Genomic DNA, 25,266 nt, shown 5'->3' on the forward strand with positions numbered 1-25,266 from the left:
TTTAAATTGTTTTCAAATAATATCTCAAATTTTATGCTTGGATATTTCAGGTTGGCGATTATAATGGCACCTGCGCAAAGGAGCACATGTCCATGTTGTGTAAATTTTAGGTTAGAGTTTTATTTTTAGCAGTTATGTCCGATTTATTAATAAAATAACCATTCAAACTAATATTTATCGCAAATATGACGGTTGACGTTGTAGTACAAAGTATCATCGATGAAAATTTCATCGAAAGAAGACCAATTTTTTCAGAAGACGGGAAGTAAGTATATCAGTTTACTAGACATGCATTTTTTTGTTTTTAACACAAGTAATTCTTTCAATACAGTATTTATGAATTCGTTAATTTACTTTCTTTAATCCATATATAAAAAATGAATGTTTGTAAAGCTTAATCTGAATTACCTCAATGAAAATCAGTAGAAGCAGTAAAATTAGTTTTGTGTCACATATTTCTAGGTTAGAATTTACGTGGCTCACCGGCTAAAGCTTAGCCTTATAATTTTATAGGCATTTTGCAACTTCAAATTTTGTAAGTTTAAGCTTCTATTATTTAAAATTTTCAACACTAAATCACTTCAAGCCTCTTAATTTTACTGCAAAAAGGGCCAATGCTATTCACCCATAAACGTGTAAAAAATAGAGTGAGGTCCACCTTAAGGTGCAATTTTCGTTTAAGCAGCGCAGCTTAACGTGACTCAGTCAAGCCTGCTTATAAAGAATAAAAGCAAATTTTATAAATAAAGGTTTTAGCTATCATCCATAGAAGGCAGATAATCGGCAACGCTGTATTCCTATCTTTCTCCACTACCATTATAAAGGTACAATTTCTTAGAAGCGTTCGAATGTCCTTTGTGGAGAAAGATATGAATACAGCGTTGCCGATTATCTGCATTCTGTAGAGGATAGCAAAAACCGTTATCTATAATATTTGATTTTTATTCTCGATGGTTGAAGTGGTTTATTCATCACCAGTTTGCATTAGTAAATAAAATCAAAACTTTTTCATTGGTTACTTCTTTAATTTCTCTATTATCTACTTTATTTTTTTATTCCTTCAACTTGTTTTTAACTTTAGTAGGCTTACATTTCCTGCAACACCTATATCTTGTTCTCTTTCACTGTATGAATTAGCCTACTCCACTTTTCAACTAATATGGTTCAATTTTTAATTTTACAGTAACATATACGTGATAGACAGAGACTGCGTGAAAGAATTTAGTGTACAAACTTCGGAGTGCTGCTGTACATTCTTCCAAGATGGCGAAAGTCTCAGAAAGACGCATAGCAATATAGTCGGCATTGCATTCCATGAAAACTATTTGTATGCCTGCACCTCTAATTTGACGTTTTTGAAATGGTCTCGGAAAGGGGAATTGATTCTCACAGCAGTAAGTATTTGATTTCATTAGAATAGAAATAGATCTAGAAATATTTATTCCACATAGGTTGAATAATCTCTAGAAGTAGGCCCACATCTACAAGTAAGTAGACAGAAGGTTGATCAAATAATGAATTAAAGTTGACATGCAATTGGAGTGGGGGAACTGCAGCCGTGACTTAGGCTGTAGTATACAAAGTAGGCAGAATATCGCATTCTTGAAAATCTTGACGTGACTTATAGTCAAATTATATAACAAAAACTTGTTCTGACATACACTTTCTGTTTCTGCTTCACAATAATTATCGAAACATTTAAATAATACAAGCATTTTGCCATTTAAAAGCAAAAACCACACCTCCTAACCTACCCTTTCAAACCATTAAGGTTTCTTCATCTTCTAGGTCGTGTTTAATGACCGAGCGAAGTGAGGTCTAAGACTCAAGTCGACGGTTAGGCATTTCAATTAATGTTTAAATGTTTATATGTTGCGCATTTACGGCGAAACGCGGTAATAGATTTTCATGAAATTTGACTGGTATGTTCCTTTTTTAATTGTGCGTCGACGTATATACAAGGTTTTTTGGAAATTTTGCATTTCAAGGATAATATAAAAGGAAAAAGGAGCCTCCTTCATACGCCAATATTAGAGTAAAAATAAGACTATAGAATTATTCATCATAAATCAGCTGTCAAGTGATTACACAGATGTGTGGAGAAGACAGTCTATTGCTGTATTTCCATAAGGTCTATAGTTTCAATCAGGTACTTGTGGATGAGAATACTGCGTGAGGTCTACTGTTCACAGAACAACTAGTATTAATGCAATGTATCGGATTTATCGGGATCGGTTTATTGCAATGCATTGGTTTATCAAGATTGGTTTATGGGTTAATCTGAAATTATAATGGTATAACGTTGTCTACTAACGCTTTTCCAGCTTATCAACTTTTTCATGTCACGTTTTTAGATTCTTGAAAATTTTCAACTTCATTTTATTCATACAAGTTGAATGAACTTGAAATATTTAACAACATCATTAGAATCGATTATTCATTCACTATAAGTATGGATAATTTCAAAGTTCTAGGTCAATCTTGAGGGGATTAAACGACGATGTATTTGAAGATGCAGTGAATAGGCTAAACTATATGCTCAGTGTGGTTACTCTATCATTGTTGTACTACACGTGACGTCACGCTGGCGTTCCCCCCACCACTTTGAATTTTACACCCTCCTGCGAGTGATCAACCTTCTGTCTACTAACGTTGGACCCACATCACATTCAACCCAATGATCCATATGAATATAACCAAAGTATATGCTCATGAGCATGGAGCATAAGGTTTTGCTCATGAGCAGTAAGTAAGCATTTGCTCATTTTTATATGAATAAGCTTTACATTAAACTCTTACCTTATGCTCCTGAACTCTGGAGCAAATGCTCACCTATTTTAAAGATTTTTCATCAGCTGATTCGCCTTTGTGGCCTTACTTTCTTTTTATAGCTCACGGAAGCGCTAAATATGCAAGTTTAGACACCGCTTGTGTTTGCGTCGTCTGCTCTGTTCTCTATTCATGAATTGAGTTTTAAGTTAGTTGAGTTCTGAATTTTTAAATAATTGCGTGAAAAAATGTCATCTCTATAATAAGTCTCAGCATAATCCTATAATCTCAATAGCCTTCCTATAATCGTCTGCACTCTCATCTTCTTGAATGCCTATTTCCTATTCTGTCCTTGGTATCTTTTGTAGGAATAATGGTGATATTCTATCATAGATGAATCTAAAAAGAGTTTTATAGTCCTCAACTATTGGTTGTGATCGTATCTGGCAGAGTTTCCTCCTACTCACACGAATTAGTTGAGCCATTTTACTATGAGCAAAAGGTGAAAAGCTGCTCCAGACTAAACTCACCTTTTTTAAAGCATTTGCTTCAAAAGTTGAGCAAATGCTCTAGTTCATTAATACAATTTTGAGTATAAGCTTTTACTTTTGAGCAAATGCTCAAACTATTTTTTTGATGAGCATGAGCAAAAGGTTTTGCTCACGTTTATTCATAGAAAATGAAACATATGCTCCATATTTTAGAAGTATAAGCAAATGCTCAACTTTATTCATATGGCCCATTTTCTTAATAATGCTTATAATATGCTTTTATTTTGTCTTTTTACAAGTAAACAATTACACATTGACTTATGCCTATTGAGAGGTCCACGTTCTAATGGCAGTGAAGAAAGATAGAAGAACAGCCTTGCCGATTCTCTGTTTTGCCACTGCCTTCTATAGATGACCGGTATATCTGATGTAATACAGGGTGCGACAGAGCCCCACTATCACATTTAATATATGATTAAATAAATTTGAATTGAAATTGAAATGTATTGAATAAACTCATATTAAAATTTAAATGTATTTTATTTTGCAGAAACGTGAGTGCTATCCAAAATGCAAGCCTTTCGATTTGACTATAGTAGACTATGACCACGGCTCAGGAAGTATTAGCCAACCTCAACTATTTGCGTTCGTCAGGGATAAAAGTCAACAGAAGGTATAATTCACAATTTCCTTATTAGTTAATAATTTCTATTTATTTTTCTTCTACCCAAGGTGTATGGTTAGGTTAGGTTAGGTTAGGTTAGGTTAAATACAGGTCATGACACTCGTGTTCCTTATGGAGCGGCCATTATGTGGGGTCTTATGGCGGTACATTTGAAATATTCCAATCTGCTCATAACAAAATCATGCATTATGCTTTTTAAAAACAATATTCTGGCTCAGATAATATGTAAATTCAGGTTTTCGATTTTTAATAATGAAATTTCAATAATAGATGGGTTCAATGATCCATTTTTTTATTATTAAAAATTGTTCTTATTCTTGTAACTTGTTATGATTCATAAGACATTGGGACAAAAGGCGAACCTCAAAAAGAGTTCATACAGAAATGTTCTATCTAATCACAGTAAATTGAGATTAATTCCCAGAAGAATGCAAAAATTTCCCTCACAAAGGCCCGGTTGCACAAAAGCCGATTAAATTCTAATCCTGATTAACTTCACGTGAACCAAATCAGAGAAAACCATTTCACAAAAATGGATCTACTGGAATTAATCAGGATTGAAAATAACCCGGCTTTTTTGCAACCGGCATCATGTACCTGATTGAATGATTACAAAAGTTCAACAGCTGAGTCATAATTTTGACACAGTCCCACACACATGAACTCGCTCACTCACTTCCATCATCAACAGACGACGAAATAATTATTATCAGCTGTTTATCCAAGGATGAATAATAATCATCCTTTTAATGTCCTTCAGCGAGTTTTCCCAGGGATGAGACCAAGTGAAATCGAATTTTTTTATTATAAACCTACTATTTTCTGATTTTTGTGAGAATCGTTAGAGCCGTTCTCGAGATCCGGGAAATATAAACATTTAAACATCTGAACATCCAAACATCCAATATATAAACAGAAATTGCTCGTTAGTATAGAATAAGTGAGTTTTTGATCTTGGAGAAAACAAATAACAGTTTTTAAGAGTAAATTATGATTCAACTGTGAATTGTGATTCAAGTGAATCAACTAGAACAGGTGACATCAGATACTTGTGGATGAGATAACTGTGTGAGATCTACTGTTCATACCAGTCAACTTTCTGCCTGACCGATCACACTCTTACAACGACACAAACCCAATGATAATTGACTGAGCGAAGTGAGGTCTAAGATTCAAGTCAACGGTTTGGCATTTCTCTTGATGTTTGAATGTTTAAATGTTTATATGTTGCGCATTTACGGCGAAACGCGGTAATAGATTTTCATGAAATTTGACAGGTATGTTCGTTTTTTAATTGCGCGTCGACGTATATACAAGGTTTTTGGAAATTTTGCATTTCAAGGATAATATAAAAGGAAAAAGGAGCCTTCTTCATACACCAATATTAGAGTAAAAATCAGACTATAGAATTATTCATCATAAATCAGCTGACAAGAGATTACACAGATGTGTGAGAAGCCAGTCTATTGCTGTATTTCCATAAGGTCTATAGTTTCAATCAGGTACTTGTGGATGAGAATACTGCGTAAGGTCTACTGTTCACGGAACTACTAGTTAACATGAGTGAGTTTTTGATCTTGGAGAAAACAAATGACAGTTTTTAAGAGTAAATTATGATTCAACTGAATCAACTAGAACAGGTGACATCAGATACTTGTGGATGAGAAAACTGCGTGATGTCTACTGTTCACAGAACTACTAGTAATACATATTCCATTTCGCAGGTACAAATCCAAACGTTCAGCCTGAACTTTCAACGAATGAAGAGGTTTGTCTACAGAGGTGTTGCAGACCCGAAATTGATCGCATTGGGGTGTGTGGATGACAGACATTTTGTGGCTACTGCCCTCGGTAGAGAGCTACTAGTTTACGATTTGGAAGATAGTACCAAGCCTGCTTTCAAGTAAGTAATTAATCCCGAAGGGTTTTAGTTCGTCTAGATTTCAGTTCATCTAGCTCATATTTTGTATTTTTCTTGGGGAGGCTCTCAGTTCGCCAACATCTCGGTTCATTGACCGAGCGTAGTGAGGTCTAAGATTCAAGTCGACGGTTGGCATTTCTCTTAATGTTTATATGTTGCGCATCTACGGCGAAACGCGGCAATAGATTTTCTTGAAATTTGACAGGTATGTTCCTTTTTAAATTGCGCGTCGACGTATATACAAGGTTATTGGAAATTTTGCATTTCAAGGATAATATAAAAGGAGTTTTATAGTCCTCAACTATTGGTTGTGATCGTATCTGGCAGAGTTTCCTCCTACTCACACGAATTAGTTGAGCCATTTTACTATGAGCAAAAGGTGAAAAGCTGCTCCAGACTAAACTCACCTTTTTTAAAGCATTTGCTTCAAAAGTTGAGCAAATGCTCTAGTTCATTAATACAATTTTGAGTATAAGCTTTTACTTTTGAGCAAATGCTCAAACTATTTTTTTGATGAGCATGAGCAAAAGGTTTTGCTCACGTTTATTCATAGAAAATGAAACATATGCTCCATATTTTAGAAGTATAAGCAAATGCTCAACTTTATTCATATGGCCCATTTTCTTAATAATGCTTATAATATGCTTTTATTTTGTCTTTTTACAAGTAAACAATTACACATTGACTTATGCCTATTGAGAGGTCCACGTTCTAATGGCAGTGAAGAAAGATAGAAGAACAGCCTTGCCGATTCTCTGTTTTGCCACTGCCTTCTATAGATGACCGGTATATCTGATGTAATACAGGGTGCGACAGAGCCCCACTATCACATTTAATATATGATTAAATAAATTTGAATTGAAATTGAAATGTATTGAATAAACTCATATTAAAATTTAAATGTATTTTATTTTGCAGAAACGTGAGTGCTATCCAAAATGCAAGCCTTTCGATTTGACTATAGTAGACTATGACCACGGCTCAGGAAGTATTAGCCAACCTCAACTATTTGCGTTCGTCAGGGATAAAAGTCAACAGAAGGTATAATTCACAATTTCCTTATTAGTTAATAATTTCTATTTATTTTTCTTCTACCCAAGGTGTATGGTTAGGTTAGGTTAGGTTAGGTTAGGTTAAATACAGGTCATGACACTCGTGTTCCTTATGGAGCGGCCATTATGTGGGGTCTTATGGCGGTACATTTGAAATATTCCAATCTGCTCATAACAAAATCATGCATTATGCTTTTTAAAAACAATATTCTGGCTCAGATAATATGTAAATTCAGGTTTTCGATTTTTAATAATGAAATTTCAATAATAGATGGGTTCAATGATCCATTTTTTTATTATTAAAAATTGTTCTTATTCTTGTAACTTGTTATGATTCATAAGACATTGGGACAAAAGGCGAACCTCAAAAAGAGTTCATACAGAAATGTTCTATCTAATCACAGTAAATTGAGATTAATTCCCAGAAGAATGCAAAAATTTCCCTCACAAAGGCCCGGTTGCACAAAAGCCGATTAAATTCTAATCCTGATTAACTTCACGTGAACCAAATCAGAGAAAACCATTTCACAAAAATGGATCTACTGGAATTAATCAGGATTGAAAATAACCCGGCTTTTTTGCAACCGGCATCATGTACCTGATTGAATGATTACAAAAGTTCAACAGCTGAGTCATAATTTTGACACAGTCCCACACACATGAACTCGCTCACTCACTTCCATCATCAACAGACGACGAAATAATTATTATCAGCTGTTTATCCAAGGATGAATAATAATCATCCTTTTAATGTCCTTCAGCGAGTTTTCCCAGGGATGAGACCAAGTGAAATCGAATTTTTTTATTATAAACCTACTATTTTCTGATTTTTGTGAGAATCGTTAGAGCCGTTCTCGAGATCCGGGGAAATATAAACATTTAAACATCTGAACATCCAAACATCCAAATATATAAACAGAAATTGCTCGTTAGTATAGAATAAGTGAGTTTTTGATCTTGGAGAAAACAAATAACAGTTTTTAAGAGTAAATTATGATTCAACTGTGAATTGTGATTCAAGTGAATCAACTAGAACAGGTGACATCAGATACTTGTGGATGAGATAACTGTGTGAGATCTACTGTTCATACCAGTCAACTTTCTGCCTGACCGATCACACTCTTACAACGACACAAACCCAATGATAATTGACTGAGCGAAGTGAGGTCTAAGATTCAAGTCAACGGTTTGGCATTTCTCTTGATGTTTGAATGTTTAAATGTTTATATGTTGCGCATTTACGGCGAAACGCGGTAATAGATTTTCATGAAATTTGACAGGTATGTTCGTTTTTTAATTGCGCGTCGACGTATATACAAGGTTTTTGGAAATTTTGCATTTCAAGGATAATATAAAAGGAAAAAGGAGCCTTCTTCATACACCAATATTAGAGTAAAAATCAGACTATAGAATTATTCATCATAAATCAGCTGACAAGAGATTACACAGATGTGTGGAGAAGCCAGTCTATTGCTGTATTTCCATAAGGTCTATAGTTTCAATCAGGTACTTGTGGATGAGAATACTGCGTGAGGTCTACTGTTCACGGAACTACTAGTTAACATGAGTGAGTTTTTGATCTTGGAGAAAACAAATGACAGTTTTTAAGAGTAAATTATGATTCAACTGAATCAACTAGAACAGGTGACATCAGATACTTGTGGATGAGAAAACTGCGTGATGTCTACTGTTCACAGAACTACTAGTAATACATATTCCATTTCGCAGGTACAAATCCAAACGTTCAGCCTGAACTTTCAACGAATGAAGAGGTTTGTCTACAGAGGTGTTGCAGACCCGAAATTGATCGCATTGGGGTGTGTGGATGACAGACATTTTGTGGCTACTGCCCTCGGTAGAGAGCTACTAGTTTACGATTTGGAAGATAGTACCAAGCCTGCTTTCAAGTAAGTAATTAATCCCGAAGGGTTTTAGTTCGTCTAGATTTCAGTTCATCTAGCTCATATTTTGTATTTTTCTTGGGGAGGCTCTCAGTTCGCCAACATCTCGGTTCATTGACCGAGCGTAGTGAGGTCTAAGATTCAAGTCGACGGTTTGGCATTTCTCTTAATGTTTATATGTTGCGCATCTACGGCGAAACGCGGCAATAGATTTTCTTGAAATTTGACAGGTATGTTCCTTTTTAAATTGCGCGTCGACGTATATACAAGGTTATTGGAAATTTTGCATTTCAAGGATAATATAAAAGGAAAAAGGAGCCTCCGTCATACGCCAATATTAGAGTAAAAATCAGACTATAGAATTATTCTATAGACTATAGACTATAGAACAAATGAAAATAGCTACAGTTATTCCTCTCTATAAGGGTGGTAGTAGGACTGAACTTGGTAACTATCGTCCTATCTCCCTACTCTCAAGTATATCCAAAGTAATTGAAAAGTGTGTAAAGTCGAGGCTGGTATCCTATTTGGAAAAACACAACATTTTGTTCAGAAATCAATATGGATTTCGAAAAGGTAGGAGTACATCCGATGCAATTTTGAGAGTAACAAGAGAAATTTTGAGCAAATTAGATAATGGGGACAAATGCTTAGGAATATTTCTGGATTTACAAAAAGCATTTGACACAGTTGACCATAGAATTCTAATGGATAAAATGGAAGCAATAGGAATAAGAGGTATTGCATTGTCATTCTTTGAGTCATATTTAAATTGTAGAAGACAAAAAGTTAGGTTTGATAAAAAGACAAGTGGACTATTAAATGTGAATATTGGAGTTCCACAAGGAACAGTGCTTGGGCCAGTTTTGTTCTTAATATACATAAATGATTTATTAAATATAAATCTAGGGAATTGCTCCTTGTACTGTTTTGCGGATGACACAGTTGCTATAGTTTGGGGGAAACTTGGCCAATCACCTTCCAGAGAGCTAATAAATGCTTTGATGTTATCAAGTCCTGGTTAAAGAATAGTCTCCTACATTTGAATATTCAAAAAACTAGATTTCTTCCCTTTTCATTGTCGTCCTCTGGATCTCCTCCAGATAATACTGACTGTAAACTAGTATCACATAATATAAATTGTGCCAGTCCATACTACAGCTGTGGATGTCCTACATTAGAGAAAGAAAATGAAATAAAATATTTAGGTGTAGTATTGGATGTACATTTACGGTGGAGCTCGCACATTTCATACATCTGTTCAAAACTTAGAAAATTAATTTATAAATTCGTTCAATTAAGGAATGTCCTTCCTATCTATCAATTAAGAATGGTATTCTTGGCACTGATACAGTCAATTATCTGCTATGGTATTGTATCCTGGGGAAGTTGTGGGAGTTCAATTTTGCAACCTCTCATAATTCTTTATAAAAGAATAATAAAAATATGTTTAAAGAGACCCATAAGATATCCAACCGAAGTATTGTATGGAGAATTTGGCGTTTTTAGTGTTGATACCCTATTTGAAATAAATCTTTTGAAGTTTGTGTATTTAAGACGTTCAGAGTTTCCAGTTATGGATGAACATGTATATTCCACTCGTCGAAATCTTGCTAATAAATTAAAAGAACCCTTCACAAGAAGTAGAGTGGCCTCCTTACATGCTTTTGCTAAGGGACCACGACTTTTCAATAAACTGCAATCAGATATATCAGATGCACCCAGTTACAATTTGTTTAAGAATAGACTTAATCGCTTCTATGAAGAAAAACGTTTAATAGAGGTGTAATATTATTTACATTTTTTTGCTGTCTTCATTCAAATGTAATTTATTGTTAAAGATTCATAATCCCATCTTGTGAAAAGCACACTGATTATTGTATAAAATTTACTTTATTGTTTGATACCTCAAAATTGTTATTGTATTATAATTAAGTTGACTCAACTAGAGAGCGAGACATCCCACAACACAGGTTTAGCCTAAAGAGGGATGCACTGTGGTTTTTTCTGTTTCATGCTTAATATTATTATCTATGTTCAATTATTATGCTTAAGGTATGTATTTGTATTACCAATTGTAATGTTCAACCATTATGTTTAATGTATGTATTTGTATTACCAATTATTGTAAAAATGCAGTGAAATAAACGAATTATTATTATTATCATAAATCAGCTGTTTAGTGGACTACTAGTAGTTCTGTGAACAGTAGACCTCACGCAGTATTCTCAACCACAAGTAACTGATTGAATCAATCTATAGACCTTATGGAAATACAGCAATAGACTGGCTTCTCCACACATCTGTGTAATCACTTGTCAGCTGATTTATGATGAATAATTCTAGTCTGATTTTTACTCTAATATTGGCGTATGAAGGAGGCTCCTTTTTCCTTTTATATTATCCTTGAAATGCAAAATTTCCAAAAACCTTGTATATACGACGTGGACAAGCAATCTAAAAAGGAACATACCTGTCAAATTTCATGAAAATCTATTGCCGCGTTTCGCCGTAAATGCGCAACATATAAGCATTAAGAGAAATGCCAAACCGTCGACTTGAATCTTGGACCTCACTTCGCTCGGTCAATAATACTACCCGTTCAAAAACATCAAACATCTTGAAAATGTATCTTTCCATGAACGTTGTAGACAGTTGCAGCCAGACCTGATAACAGCGCTCACACTCACATTCCGGGACGACACGTCACAGTACGATAGGACAGAAAGCTCTATGTGTATTTAGGATTTTTTCTAGACATTTTCAATTGATAAATTATTCATTAATTTTTTGAGAAAACATAACAACAGATCAATGTAACTTACTGAGCGCGAGGTCTACTGTTCACAGAACTACCAGTTTAGTTCATATTGTGACCATTGATTAGGGAATGTCTCAGTTCATCAAGCTCGTATTGTGACCATTTATTAGGGATGTTCATTATTTCTTGTTGAGGGTATCAGGTCGTCAAAATCTCATTTTATCTAGTTCATATTTTGACCATTTCTTTGGGAGGTTTGACTGATGTAGACACTCTACCTTCCACTTAAGGCTGTGCAAAGGCTAAAAATAAACTTTCTACTCGCGATATTTTTCAAAGTTTTTCGATTTGTATATCATCAAGCTATCAAAATGAAACAGTTTTCTCAGGAAAACATTTTTTCCCCGATCATTACTTTTTGAGATATGAGCGCCTGAGTTTTGAATTTTTGGGACAGAACATTACAAATTCGGTAAGAGATAAATCCATGAGATTTAGAGGATAGATTCTTCATGATATTGTTGATCTAGTAAAACAAACATTTTCTGAAAATATCAATGCTTGAAAAAGTTATCCAATTTACCAAAAATAACTGAACTAAAAGTTATTTTTAGTAAATTGAATAACTATCTTGAAAATTTATATTTTCAGAAAATTTGCATTTTACTATACCATGAAGAATCTATCCCCTGAATCTCATGGATTTATCTCTTACCGAATTTGTAATGTTCTGTCCCAATAATTCAAAACTCAGGCGCTCATATCTCAAAAAAGTAATGATCGGAAAAAAATGTTTTCCTGAGAAAACTTTTTCATTTCGATAGCTTGATGATATACAAATATAAAAACTTTGAAAAATATCGCGAGTAGAAAGTTTATTTCTTGCCTTTGCACAGCCTTGAAACGAGAGAATATAGTATATTTCTCACCTAGGGCAGAAAATGAGATTTTTCCGGCTCGAAATCAGTTTTCAAGTCCGAGGCCGTAGGACCTGAGAGCCGTAGGAAAAGTAGGAAAAGGCCGTAGGAAAAGATTGAGAGCCGGAAAACATTTTTGCCCTTGGTGCGAACGCTATTTTTCGCCACACACAAAAATAAACAATATATATATGTATATATGAGAATAGTTGTTTACTAAGCACTTCCGAAAGCAGAAGTGGAAGGTGATAGCTCTAGCAAATCTGAGGTAATCTGAATATCAGGAAATTGTCCAAGTATTTTTATTTTTTATTCTGATTTGTCTAAATAACCTAAAAGATGATGTTCAATTATGTGGGAGGTTGAGTTTATACTTTTTTTATTCTTTCAAATGACAATAAGATATTATTATAAATGTTTTTAATTATTGAATAATGAACACAAATAATGAAAAGTTTTTTGATCAGCTGTTTTTTGATCACCTTTCTTAGTTCCATGTTAGCGGCTGTAAAGGGTACTCTTTCCGGCCTAGGCCGGAAATAAACCTGTTCTGACGTCAGATGAGAGTTGTCTGCAAACAATGTCTTTCAGATCTACGTAGGGACTGGAAAACCGCTGCTTTCTGTGCAGTGTGGCGAAAAAACTTTTTCGCTCCACTTGGATGTAATGAGCTGGTTTACGTGCGTCATATGGAGGCCGAAAGTGATTGTTTTCTGACCAGGCCGGTAAAAGTTTTATGGCCCTAGGGCTGTAAAATAACCTTGAATTCAGCTGATTCTGATTTGATGTGAACGTGTTTACAAAATAGTTTATGAAACGGAATCCGTTTATGCTTCTAGAATTGAATAAAGTTTTTGCAATAAGATACTATCATTTTATTTGGATGAATGAAATACAAATGAGATATTATAAACTATTCAAATTCAATTTTCAGAGTATAATAGAATCTAACCTCAAACCTCCTAGTTACAGCGTTTATCACGGAACATGGTGGATAAACGGAATCATTTTATGTTTCTAGAATTCAATAAAGTATTCTGCAATAATATACTATCATTTTATTTGGATGAATAAAATACAGATAAGATATATATTATAAACTATTCAAATAATTCGATTTTCAGAGTAGGATAGAACTTCTAACCTAAACTTCCGTTGACATTCAGATTGGCCAAATTTCAAGTGTGCTAAAACAGCTGATCAAAAACTTTTCATTATTTGTGTTTATCATTCAATAATTAAAACATTTATAATAATATCATCTCATTGTCATTTGGAAGAATAAAAAGTATAAACTCAACCTCTTACATAATTGAACATAATCTTTTAGACAAATCAGAATAAAAAATAAAAATACTTGGACAATTTCTTGATATTCAGATTACCTCAGATTTGCTAGAGCTATGACCTTCCACTTTTGCTTTCGGAAGTGCTTATAATAGACAATTAATCTCTTATATATATTGTTTATTTTTCTGTGTGGCGAAAAATAACGTTCTCACCATGGGCAAAAATGTTTTTCCGGCTCTCAATCTTTTCTAGTCCTCGGCCTACGGACTCGGACTTGAAAACCCGATTTCGAGCCAGAAAACTCTCATTTTCGGCCCTAGGTGCGAAATATACTATTTCATTTTGATAGCTTTATGATATACAAATATAAAAACTTTGATAGATATCGCGAGTAGAAAGCTTATGTTTAGCCTTTGCACAGCCTTAAAACGAGAGAATAAAACAAAAATGAAAAACGTGGACCTGACTATAATACAGATGTTTACAAATATTTTTGTTTCGCAGGTTCAGCAACTCAGTCTCGGACTGGGCCGTGGTGAGGACTGTGCCCCATGTTGATAGCATAGCGGCCGGAGACAAGAAGGGGAGAGTTGTGCTGTATCAGCATATTTTCGAGGAGACCCGTAAAAGGAAGCACAATGACAGGCGGAGTTTTGTGGCTGCAGCTCTCTATCACTGGCATGCACATCCTGTTAATGATATTGCCTTCTCTCCTACTGGTAAGTAAATTAATAGTATATTTCGCACCTAGGGCCGAAAATGAGACTTTTCTGGCTCGAAATCGGTTTTCAAGTCCGAGGCCGTAGGCCGAGGACTAGAAAAGATTGAGAGCCAGAAACACATTTTTGCCCAAGGTGAGAACGTTATTTTTCGCCACACAGAAAAATAAACAATATAAATATGAGAATAATTTATTGTTTATTAGGCACTTCCGAAAGCGAAGGAAGGTCATAGCTCTAGAAAATCTGAGGTAATCTGAATATCAGGAAATTGTCCAAGTATTTTTATTTTTTATTCTGATTTGTCTAAGTAACCTAAAAGATTATGTTCAATTATGTAAGAGGTTGAGTTTATACTTTTTATTCTTCCAATTGACAATAAGATGATTTTATTATAAATGTTTTGATTCTTGAATAATAAACACAAATAATGAAAAATTTTTTGATCAGCTGTTTTAGCACTGAAATTTGGCCAATCTGAATGTCAACGTCAACAATGCTTGTTGTCGTTGACTTCGGAAGTTTAGGTTAGAAGTTCTATCCTACTCTGAAAATCGAATTTGAATAATTTATAATATATAAATCTATTCATCCAAATAAAATGATATTATCTTATTGCAGAATACTTATTCAACTCTAGAAGCATAAACTGATCCCGTTTCATAAACCATTTTGTAAACACGTTCACATCAAATCAGAATCAGCTGACTTCAAGGTTATTTTACAGCCCTAGGGCCGTAAAACTTTTACCGGCCTGGTCAGAAAACAGTCATTTTCGGCCTCCATATGACGCACGAAAACCAGCTCATTACATCCAAGTGGGGCGAAAAATTAATATCTCCTTTTTAGTGAAAGAATTTAACGTCGAGCGCTTAGCTCTAGGGACAAACTAATTCCGGTAGATCGCTCCAGCTGTACTATTCACTTGCTGCCCGAGCATAGCAGGCATAACCGTGCTTTAAAGGTACACATACCAGCGGCTATTATTGTGTCTATAAAAGAAGTTCAAGCATCAACTTTATTCATCAAGAACAGCGCTACAAGTTGCTATGAGTTTGAAGACTATAGAACGAACATTGAATGTGAAAAAGGAGTTTAAAATGCATAAAAATTTAATTTTTTCAGATTTTCAAAAACAAAGTTGACGTAATTTTTGCTATATTTGAAGAGGAGACTTGCATATTTTTCCCAAATTTTTCTGACCAGTAGTTTTTGTAGGGTATGTGTACCATCTGCCACAAAAAAGTGACTTTTGAAGCCCTATTGTTAGCTAACAGAAGCTGTTAAAAATATTTCAATTGCATAGATTATGTCCTAAGAACCTGTCCAATAGATTAGAAAAAGAAAAACATTGTTTTTTGAAAAAAATTATTGAATGCACAACCTTAAATTAGTGAAATTATAGACTAGTAGTTTTGTGAACAGTAGACCTCGCGCAGTTATAAACCGCAGCCTCCTCTTATACTGTCCATCAGAGTAAATCCTGACTGTATGTCGTGTCGGCGAGATATCAGTGTGAAAACGGCTAATGGCTGTTTGGGGTTGGTGTATCAAAAATGCTAACATCAAAAGCTAATCTCCTTCAAGACATACTGGCAACAGGACAGCCCGAGTTCAAAGCAGAGAAAGTTCGAGAGACAATACTATGTTATTTTAGTTATTAATTGCATGCGTTATTGCACGCAATCGATAGTTCATTGACCGAGCGAAGTGAGGTCCAAGATTCAAGTCGACGGTTTGGCATTTCTCTTGATGTTTAAATGTTTATATGTTGTGCATTTACGGCGTAACGCGGTAATAGATTTCCTTGAAATTTGACAGGTATGTTCTTTTTTTAATTGCGCGTCGACGTATATACAAGGTTTTTGGAAATTTTGCATTTCAAGGATAATATAAAAGGAAAGAGGAGCCTCTTTCATACGCCAATATTAGAGTAAAAATCAGACTATAGAATTATTCATCATAAATCAGCTGTCCAGTGGACTATAATACTACCCGTTCAAAAACATCGAACATCTTGAAAATGTATCTTTCCATCAACGTTGTAGACAGTTGCAGCCAGACCTGATAACAGCGCTCACACTCACATTCCGGGACGACACGTCACGGTACGATAGGACAAAAAAGCTCTATGTTTATTCAGGTTTTTTCTAGACATTTTAAATTGATAAATTATTTATTAATTTTTGAGAAAACATAACAACATGTAACTTACTGAGCGCGAGTTCTACTGCTCACAGAACTACTAGTTTAATAGTACATAAAACTTGCATTCAATGAGGCATGCAATTAATAGTCTACACAGCAGCTAGTTTTTTACCAAGTTACATTGAGATATTGAATTGCATGCGTCATGGCATGCAATTTATAATCCACTCGACAGCTGATTTATGATGAACAATTCTATAGTCTGATTTTTTCTCTAATATTGGCGTATGAAAGATGCTCCTTTTTTTCTTTTATCTTTGAAATGCGAAATTTCCAAAAACCTTGTATGTGCGTCGACGCGCAATTTAAAAAGGTGTAAACTTTCATTAATTAGAACTTTAGAACTTTAGGCTTCACTGGAAGACTTGAGCAGTAAAAATTATTATTTTAGGATAAGAAATGAGAGAACAAAATTAATGGTTAGTCCTAGTTTTAATCTCCCCGAATTGATAGCTTCATTCAAATCTTGGAAGATTTGTATCAAACTATGGTGTTGTGTATCAAGTTGAGATGATACTGTATCAAAGTGTGTTGATACTGTATAATGTGTGGTGATACCATATAGAAAAGATAGCATAAAGCTGCGTATACATATTCGCGCTTCCAACCCGCACCGAGCACGCTCCTCCCTTGTACCGCCCTCGTACCACCATCGAACCACAGTCGCACCGCCCACGCACCCATCATGAACGTTACGGAAGATGTTAGATCTTCTCGCGTTCCCCGGTCGAACCACTGTTGCTCCCCGGTCGATCATCAATCGCTCTGCTGGAGTGACGTTCGGTTGCGGAGCAGAGCGACAGTCTGTACGCACCTTAAGAAGATAATCCCATGGTTTGTAGAATTCATTCAAAGCTTGGGAGTTTTGTATCAATTTATGTTGTTATGTATCAAGTTGAGATGATACTGTATCATATTGTGTTGATACTGTATCATGTGTGGTGAAACCATGGAGTAAAGATAGCAGAAGAAGATATCCAATGGTTTGTAGAATTCATTAAAAGCTTGGAAGTTTTCTATCAAATTATGGTGTTGTGTATCAAGTTGAGATGAAACTGTATCATATTGTGTTGATTCTGTATCATTTATGGTAATATTTTTGAACTATTATACATTTATTATTTAGCGTATGGCTTCGAAGACATCAATCAGTATTCATCTTCACTTCTTCAGGATCATAATGTACTATTATACACAGATCAAGTGCATTGGCCAACGAAATTGACTCACTCCTTCGTCATTTTTGAGGAGATAACAGGATAAAATTGAAATTAAATTATAAAACTGCGTTTACACCAAAGTTATTAACAAAATGCTTATTTCTCCGTCCTTATAGATTCTATTAGATTGAACGGAGCTTGACAAACACATATACACATTATGTGTATGATAAGTTATGTTCAATCTAATAGAATCTATAAGGACGGAGGAATAAGCATTTTGTTAATAACTTTGGTGTAAACGCTGCTTAATAATATAAAATATTTTCGCCACACTGCACAGAAAGCAGCTGTTTTCCAGTCCCTACATAGATCTGGAAGGCATTGTTTGCAGACGACTCTCGTCTGACGTCAGAACAGGTTTCTTTCCGGCCTAGGCCCAAAAGAGTACCCTTTCCAGCCGCTAACATGGAACTAAGAAAGGTGATCAAAAAACAGCTGATCAAAAAACTTTTCATTATTTGTGTTCATTATTCAATAATTAAAACATTCATAATAATATCATCTTATTGTCAGTTGAAAGAATAAAAAAGTATAACTCAACCTCCCACATAATTGAACATCATCTTTTAGGTTATTTAGATTAGACAAATCAGAATAAAAAATAAAAATACTTGGACAATTTCCTGATATTCAGATTACCTCAGATTTGCTAGAGCTATCACCTTCCACTTCTGCTTTCGGAAGTGCTTAGTAAACAACTATTATATATATATATATATATATATATATATATATATATATTTCGCCACACAGAAAAAAACAATATATATATATATTGTTTTTTTCTGTGTGGCGAAAAATAGCGTTCGCACCACGGGCAAAAATGTTTTTCCGGCTCTCAATCTATTCAAGAAAGAGAAAAGAGGTTTTTCTATTGAAAACCGATTTCGAGCCGGAAAAATCTAATTTTCTGCTCTAGGTGCGAAATATTCTGTTTTCTATGTTTGGTTTTCAAGCATATGAATTTCAAATTCTACTTTGTAAAAATGATTAAGGACTGAAAGAAACAACTACAAGACTCAACCTATTTCGGACTATGTGTAACCTTATCTAAATTTGGGAGAGGAATAGCACAAGGTTAGCTTATTTTTTCTCTCCCTATCATTTTGATGATGTACTTATTGTATGAATCAATCAATAAACCTTCCTACCTCATGCACGAGAAGGAGGTTACAAAGTCCATTTTTCAAGGATGGGGTGGACCCCCCATCAGTTTCCCAGAAAGGAGACTCATGCCAGTAGATAGAGCTGATAAATAACTATACAGGGTATGAATTTGAAAAAAATCGGTCAAGCTATTTTTGAGAAAATCGTGAAAAACATGGTTTTTTAGTAATTATCTGCCATTTTTCTCAAGAATATTTAGGAGCTCCTGCAATTTCCCCAGAAATGAGTTTCATGTCAGTTGATAGGGCTTATAAATAGCTATCCATGGTATAAATTTGAAGAAAATCGTTAGAGCCGTATTCGAGAAAACCGTAAATAACATGGATTTTTAGTAATTATCCGCCATTTTGAATTCAATTTTATCGAATTTTCTCATTGTCAAATCCTCATGGTATCTTCATGAAACCTTGAGTTTAAAATTTCAAGTCAATCGGTTGATTAGGAATTAAGATATCGTGTTCACAGACATACACCCACAAACACACACACACACACACACACACACACACACACACACACACACACACACACACACACACACACACACACACACACACACACACACACACACACACACACACACACACATACACATCATGTTTTTGGACTCAGGGGACCTTGAAACGTATAGAAAACTTGAAATTAGGGTACCTTAATTTTTTTTGGAAAGCAATACTTTCCTTACGGTACCTATGGTAATAGGGCAAGGAAAGTAAAAAAGAACAATGAAAATAATTCTGTTAATAGAACATTCGACAGAATATCGAATTAGTCATATAGATTTATAGTAAAAATTAATGGAAAATAATTGTGTTAATTAATTTTGTATTGTGTCTCGCAGGCACCCAAATGTACACAGGCAGCGAAGAGATGGTGTTAGTAAGATGGAACGTACGCAACCCGAGCATACGGGAATACGCCCCCCGCCTCCAGTCCAGCATCCAGCACATAGTGGTGTCCCCCTGCAACACCACGGTGTCCGTGTCGCTCGTGGACAACGCCCTGGCACTGGTCTCCGCGCAAATGCAGCTGCATCATATCATACAGAAGTTGACCTGGTATTTGGAGCCGGCCGACCCCAACCAGCATAATATATTGCCGGCGCGAATGTGCTATGATCCTAATTCAAGGTGATTTATTTGCTTCTTTCATCTGACTTCTTCTTCTTCTTCATTCACTTCTTATTCATCCTCTTCCTACTCCTTTTCCTCTTGCTTCTTCTTTTTTTATTTTTCTTCTTCTTCTTCCTCTTCTTCTTCCTCTTCCTCTTCATCTCCTTCTCCTTCTCCTTCTTCTTCCTCTTCATCGCCTTCTTCTTCTGTCTTCTTCTACTTCTTCATCATCATCATCATCATCATCATCAAACAATTCATCATAAAATAATAATTCTCCTCCTCCTCCTCCTCCTCCTCCTCCTTCCATTCTTCATCATCATAATCATCATCATTTTGCTGATCAATCCATTGCATATAAAAACATAGAGAAAAGATAGCATAAGAAGCGTGGTAGATTATTTAAAATAATGAAAAGAAACCCTGATAACTTAAGATTAAAAAATAACTTCAAAAATTTCTCTAGAAAAATAAAAAATTGGATTAAAATTGAAAAAATAAAGTATTATTCTTCATTAAATCAAATGCCTCCACGGCAAAAATGGCAAGTTTTGAATAAGCTGTGTGGAAATCCGAAAAAATGTAAACCCATAAAAGAATTAAAAATAGAACACAGGGATGAAATTGTTAGTGATGCAAAAAGATTGTCAAATATTTTTAATGAGTATTTTGTTAGCATTGGCAGAGATGTCGCTGCTAATTCTAATGGTGGAGCTGATAACATGGACTATCATAATATCTTCAAGGAAACTAATCAGCAGAAGTCTATATTCCTTGAAGCTGTTACCTATGATGAGCTCTTAGTTTACATTAGAGGATTAGAAAATGGTAAATCTTGTGGGGGTGACTGTATATCTTCTGGATTATTGAAGAATGTTGCGCTGGCCATAGTACCAATTCTAGTTGATATTTTCAATTGTAGTCTCTCTACAGGGGTGTTTCCTTCTGGGATGAAGCTGGCAAGAGTGGTGCCAGTTTTCAAGTCGGGTTCTCGATTAAAGTTGAACAATTATAGACCTATATCCCTGCTGTCAGTATTTTCAAAGTTGTTGGAGAAGATAATGAAAAGGAGACTTCTAGAATTTCTTGATTCATGTATTTTTTCTATAGTAACCAATTTGGCTTTCGTGAATGTATGAATACAGAAATGGCTCTTGAAAGGTTTATGGCAGTTGTTTTCTCTGGTCTCAACTTCAGGCCAGCACGCTGTGTCGCAGGACTGTTTCTAGATATAAAAAAGGCATTTGACACAGTGAACCATTCGATCTTGTTAAATAAATTGTATAATGCTGGCATCAGGGGCGTGGCTCATGACTGGTTCTTGTCCTATTTGAATGACAGACAACAATATGTAGCCATTGGAGGTGTGAAGAGTGAGGTTCAGGTAGTGGACTGTGGTGTACCACAGGGATCAGTCCTTGGGCCAATCTTGTTCCTCATTTTTATTAATGATCTCTATTCGTTCAGGTTCTCTGGTATGCCTGTATCTTTTGCAGATGACACTGCATTGGCATATTGTGATCTGGATGGCCCCAATTTGGTAAGATTAATGCAGGATGATTTGAACAAGCTGTTGCTCTGGTTTAGACACAATAAGATTCAGCTCAATCTTTCAAAAACAAAATACATGCTGTTTACACTATCAACTTCATGGACATTGCCTTCTGCACTGAAGTTTCATGGTAGCTGTGCGAGTGATGACTGTGACTGTGAGGTGGTTGGTCAAACTGACTCATTAAAATATTTGGGTGTGATTGTTGATGAAAAGCTCACTTGGTCTCATCATATTACTAATATAAAAAGCCATCTGCTGTTAATGCTGAGGAAGTTCTACTTTTTGAATAAATTTCTCCCTATGAATGTCCTGAGGCAGCTATATTTTGCACTTGTCGAATCAAAAATCAGCTACGGTATAAATTGTTGGGGCTCCACTTACATTAGTCACTTGAAGCCCTTAATAACTATACAAAAATCCATAGTTCGTGCCATCAAGAAGGAGGGTAGATATGAACATTCTTTTCCTATCTTTCAGAGTCTCAGATGCTTGCCTTTCAGATATATCTATGTTTTCAAAGTATTGTATATGTTTTATGTTATGTCTGGAAACTGTGGTCATGCGTTGTTCAGGGATGTTCCTAGTTATCAAACTAGGAGAGTGACATCTGATTTACTAAGACTTCCTAAATCGTATACCACTTGTTTCCAGAAATCGTTTGTATTTCTCGGCCCTAAGTTTTTCAACAATATTCCTCTTGAAATTAAGAGAACACAAAATCGACTTGTTTTTAAAACAAAAGTTCTTGGATGGCTTAGAGGTCTTATGCCTGACTATCTAGAGACCTTATTCAATGTGGTTTCTTAGTTAAAATACTCTGATAATGGTGGCTATGCATTGGCTAAATGAGCTGGAATTGGAGAGTGAGCATGGTTAGTGTGAATGTGTGAGTGATTGGTTGCTAATTTTTCTTCCTTTCTTCTTTTTATATTTTTCTACTTCTCTATAAATTCATAAATTATCAGATATTCATTCCTGCTCGCAGACGTAGAGTTTTGTACTCTCAGCAAGCAGTATTTTTCTATCCAAATTCACAAATTAGTCCTGGTTTAGCATGTTCGAATTCTTGTCTGATGTTATTGTTATTTGTTTAATAAATTAGACTTTTATGTACTTTATAAAATATTAACTTATTACTCTAATATTGTTAAACTGTATTATTTTTTCTCATAATTTGTAAATATTGTGAATTGGATTGAATAAAATTTGAATTTGAATTTGAAGCTATTCCATGGTTTGTAGAATTCATTCAAAGTTTGGGAGTTGTGTATCAAATTATGGTGTAGTGTATCAAGCTGAGATAATACTGTATCATATTGTGTTGATACTGGATAATTTTGGTGATACTGTATCATTTATGGTGATAAGCCATGTTAAAGGACCGTTATGTTGCAAATGTGACTATTAACTGACGCCGATAGTCCTAGTAGTTGTTTTTGGTGAAGCTATGTGACGCTGGTAGTCTCTCATACTGTGCCCTTCTTACACTCTTACACTCCCAACAACACACTAATAATAGACAGTGTATAGGGTGTCTATGTTGCAAATGTGAGTGTTAACTGAAGCCGATAGTCCTAGTAGTTGTTTTTGGTGAAGCTATGTGACGCTGGTAGTCTCTCATACTGTGCCCTTCTTACACTCCCAACAACACACTAATAATAGATAGTAGTCGACAGTAATCGGCTTGAAATTTGGAACATAAACGACCTCATAAATGGTAGTATGAGAGACTACCAGCGTCACATAGCTTCACCAAAAACAACTACTAGGACTATCGGCTTCAGTTAACACTCACATTTGCAACATAGACACCCTATACACTGTCTATTATTAGTGTGTTGTTGGGAGTGTAAGAAGGGCACAGTATGAGAGACTACCAGCGTCACATAGCTTCACCAAAAACAACTACTAGGACTATCGGCTTCAGTTAACACTCACATTTGCAACATAGACACCCTATACACTGTCTATTATTAGTGTGTTGTTGGGAGTGTAAGAGTGTAAGAAGGGCTTATGAGAAACACAAATTAAAATACCTGAAATTACATTTTAAAAGTTGATAACTAACCATCCTAGACTTCATCCATGCTTAAGTTAGCCTAACCCGTATAGGTTAGACCCACTCGTACCGGTATAAATAATATTGAAAAGTTATTTCAGAATTAATCCATTGAAATGACTTATTTTTAAATAGGATTTCTGTTTTTCTATTATTTTTAAAGGTAATTGGAATAGAATACCTACCAAATAACTCAATTTCTGCTGTTTCGAAATTCAGATTTTTGTATCACAGCTTTTTAAATTAGCCGCCATTTCAGGTTTGTATAAAAATATAAATCTGATCTCAGTCATGAAAGCAAATTTTTGAATAAAATTATGAAAAAATATATTTTTTGATCAATTTGACATTAAATTTATTATTTTATTAAGGAAATGATAATTATTATTAAATTAAATTTAATGGGATGAATTGAGTAACAGCTGTGTACAGTCAGTGGCAATATGGAGAGACTTGGCAACGTTTTTCTCCTATCTTTCTTCACTGCCATTATAACGTGGACCTCACTATATATGTTTTCATTTGTTAGATATAATTTCTTATTGTTAGATTTTATTATTTCTGAATCTGAAGAACTTATTTCTTGTTTCTGAATCTCTTTTATCAATTATTTATTACAGTTTATTACAGATATTAGTTATTAATTACATACAGTATCATATCAACTTGATACACTTGATACACTACACCATAATTTGATACAAAACTACCAAACTTTGAATAAATTTTACAAACCATGGGATATCTTCTCATGCTATATTTTCTTTATGCTTAAACTAATTAAAACCACTTTTGTTTGTAGATGCGTAGTTATGAACGGTCGACACGGTCACCTCCAATTCATCAGCCTCACCCGGCAAGAGCTGGCCTACAGCATGGACATCTGTGAATGCAATTATATAAGGGAGCCCGAAGTGCAGCTGCAACTGATGCAAGTGATGCGGGTGGCCGTGAGCCAAGATGGCCGCTGGATGGCCACCGTCGAGATGCGTGATGACCGACAAACCGCCAGGGAGGTGCTCATGAAGATGTGGCAGTATGATGATACGCAGAGAAGGTCAGTTGATCGATTCAAACAAGGCTTGAACATTAGGTACGTTCTGGGAACACGGTAAGAGGTAAATTGTTCCAGTTTCATTGGTAAATTGTTCCAACCATGTCTCATGATAAAGAGAAGTTGATGGTTTAACAAGAGTCTAGAACAGTGGTCGCCAAACAGTCGATCGCGAGCTACCAGTAGCTCGTGGGGTAGTTTTTGGTAGCTCACAGAAATGCTCATGCAAAAGAATGTCGTCCAGTTTGAATATGAACACTCTCCCAGTCTGAAGAAAATCAATGACAAGAAAAATCCTCCACAGCACCGCAGCAATAACCAAGAATACTTTGCAATTCTTCCAGACTTGAGACAACAGTTTGATAAACGATTTCAAGATTTT

General features: G+C 35.1%; 1 protein-coding gene across 1 annotated transcript in view; it reads left to right on the forward strand.

The window, feature by feature from the left end:
• The first annotated feature begins 63 nt into the window (after positions 1-63).
• The window catches only part of LOC111045704 (WD repeat-containing protein 75), a 76,935-nt gene continuing 51,732 nt past the window's right edge, over positions 64-25,266 (forward strand). The window contains exons 1-7 of the mRNA XM_039440589.1: positions 64-265; positions 1,184-1,394; positions 3,811-3,933; positions 5,670-5,848; positions 14,292-14,506; positions 19,946-20,234; positions 24,633-24,887. Coding sequence (XP_039296523.1) covers positions 186-265; positions 1,184-1,394; positions 3,811-3,933; positions 5,670-5,848; positions 14,292-14,506; positions 19,946-20,234; positions 24,633-24,887 — 1,352 coding nt within the window. The 5' untranslated portion in view covers positions 64-185. The remainder of the gene's footprint in view (positions 266-1,183; positions 1,395-3,810; positions 3,934-5,669; positions 5,849-14,291; positions 14,507-19,945; positions 20,235-24,632; positions 24,888-25,266) is intronic.

Source organism: Nilaparvata lugens, chromosome 14 (assembly GCF_014356525.2).
Source record: "Nilaparvata lugens isolate BPH chromosome 14, ASM1435652v1, whole genome shotgun sequence".
In the NCBI taxonomy this organism is placed as follows: domain Eukaryota; kingdom Metazoa; phylum Arthropoda; class Insecta; order Hemiptera; family Delphacidae; genus Nilaparvata; species Nilaparvata lugens.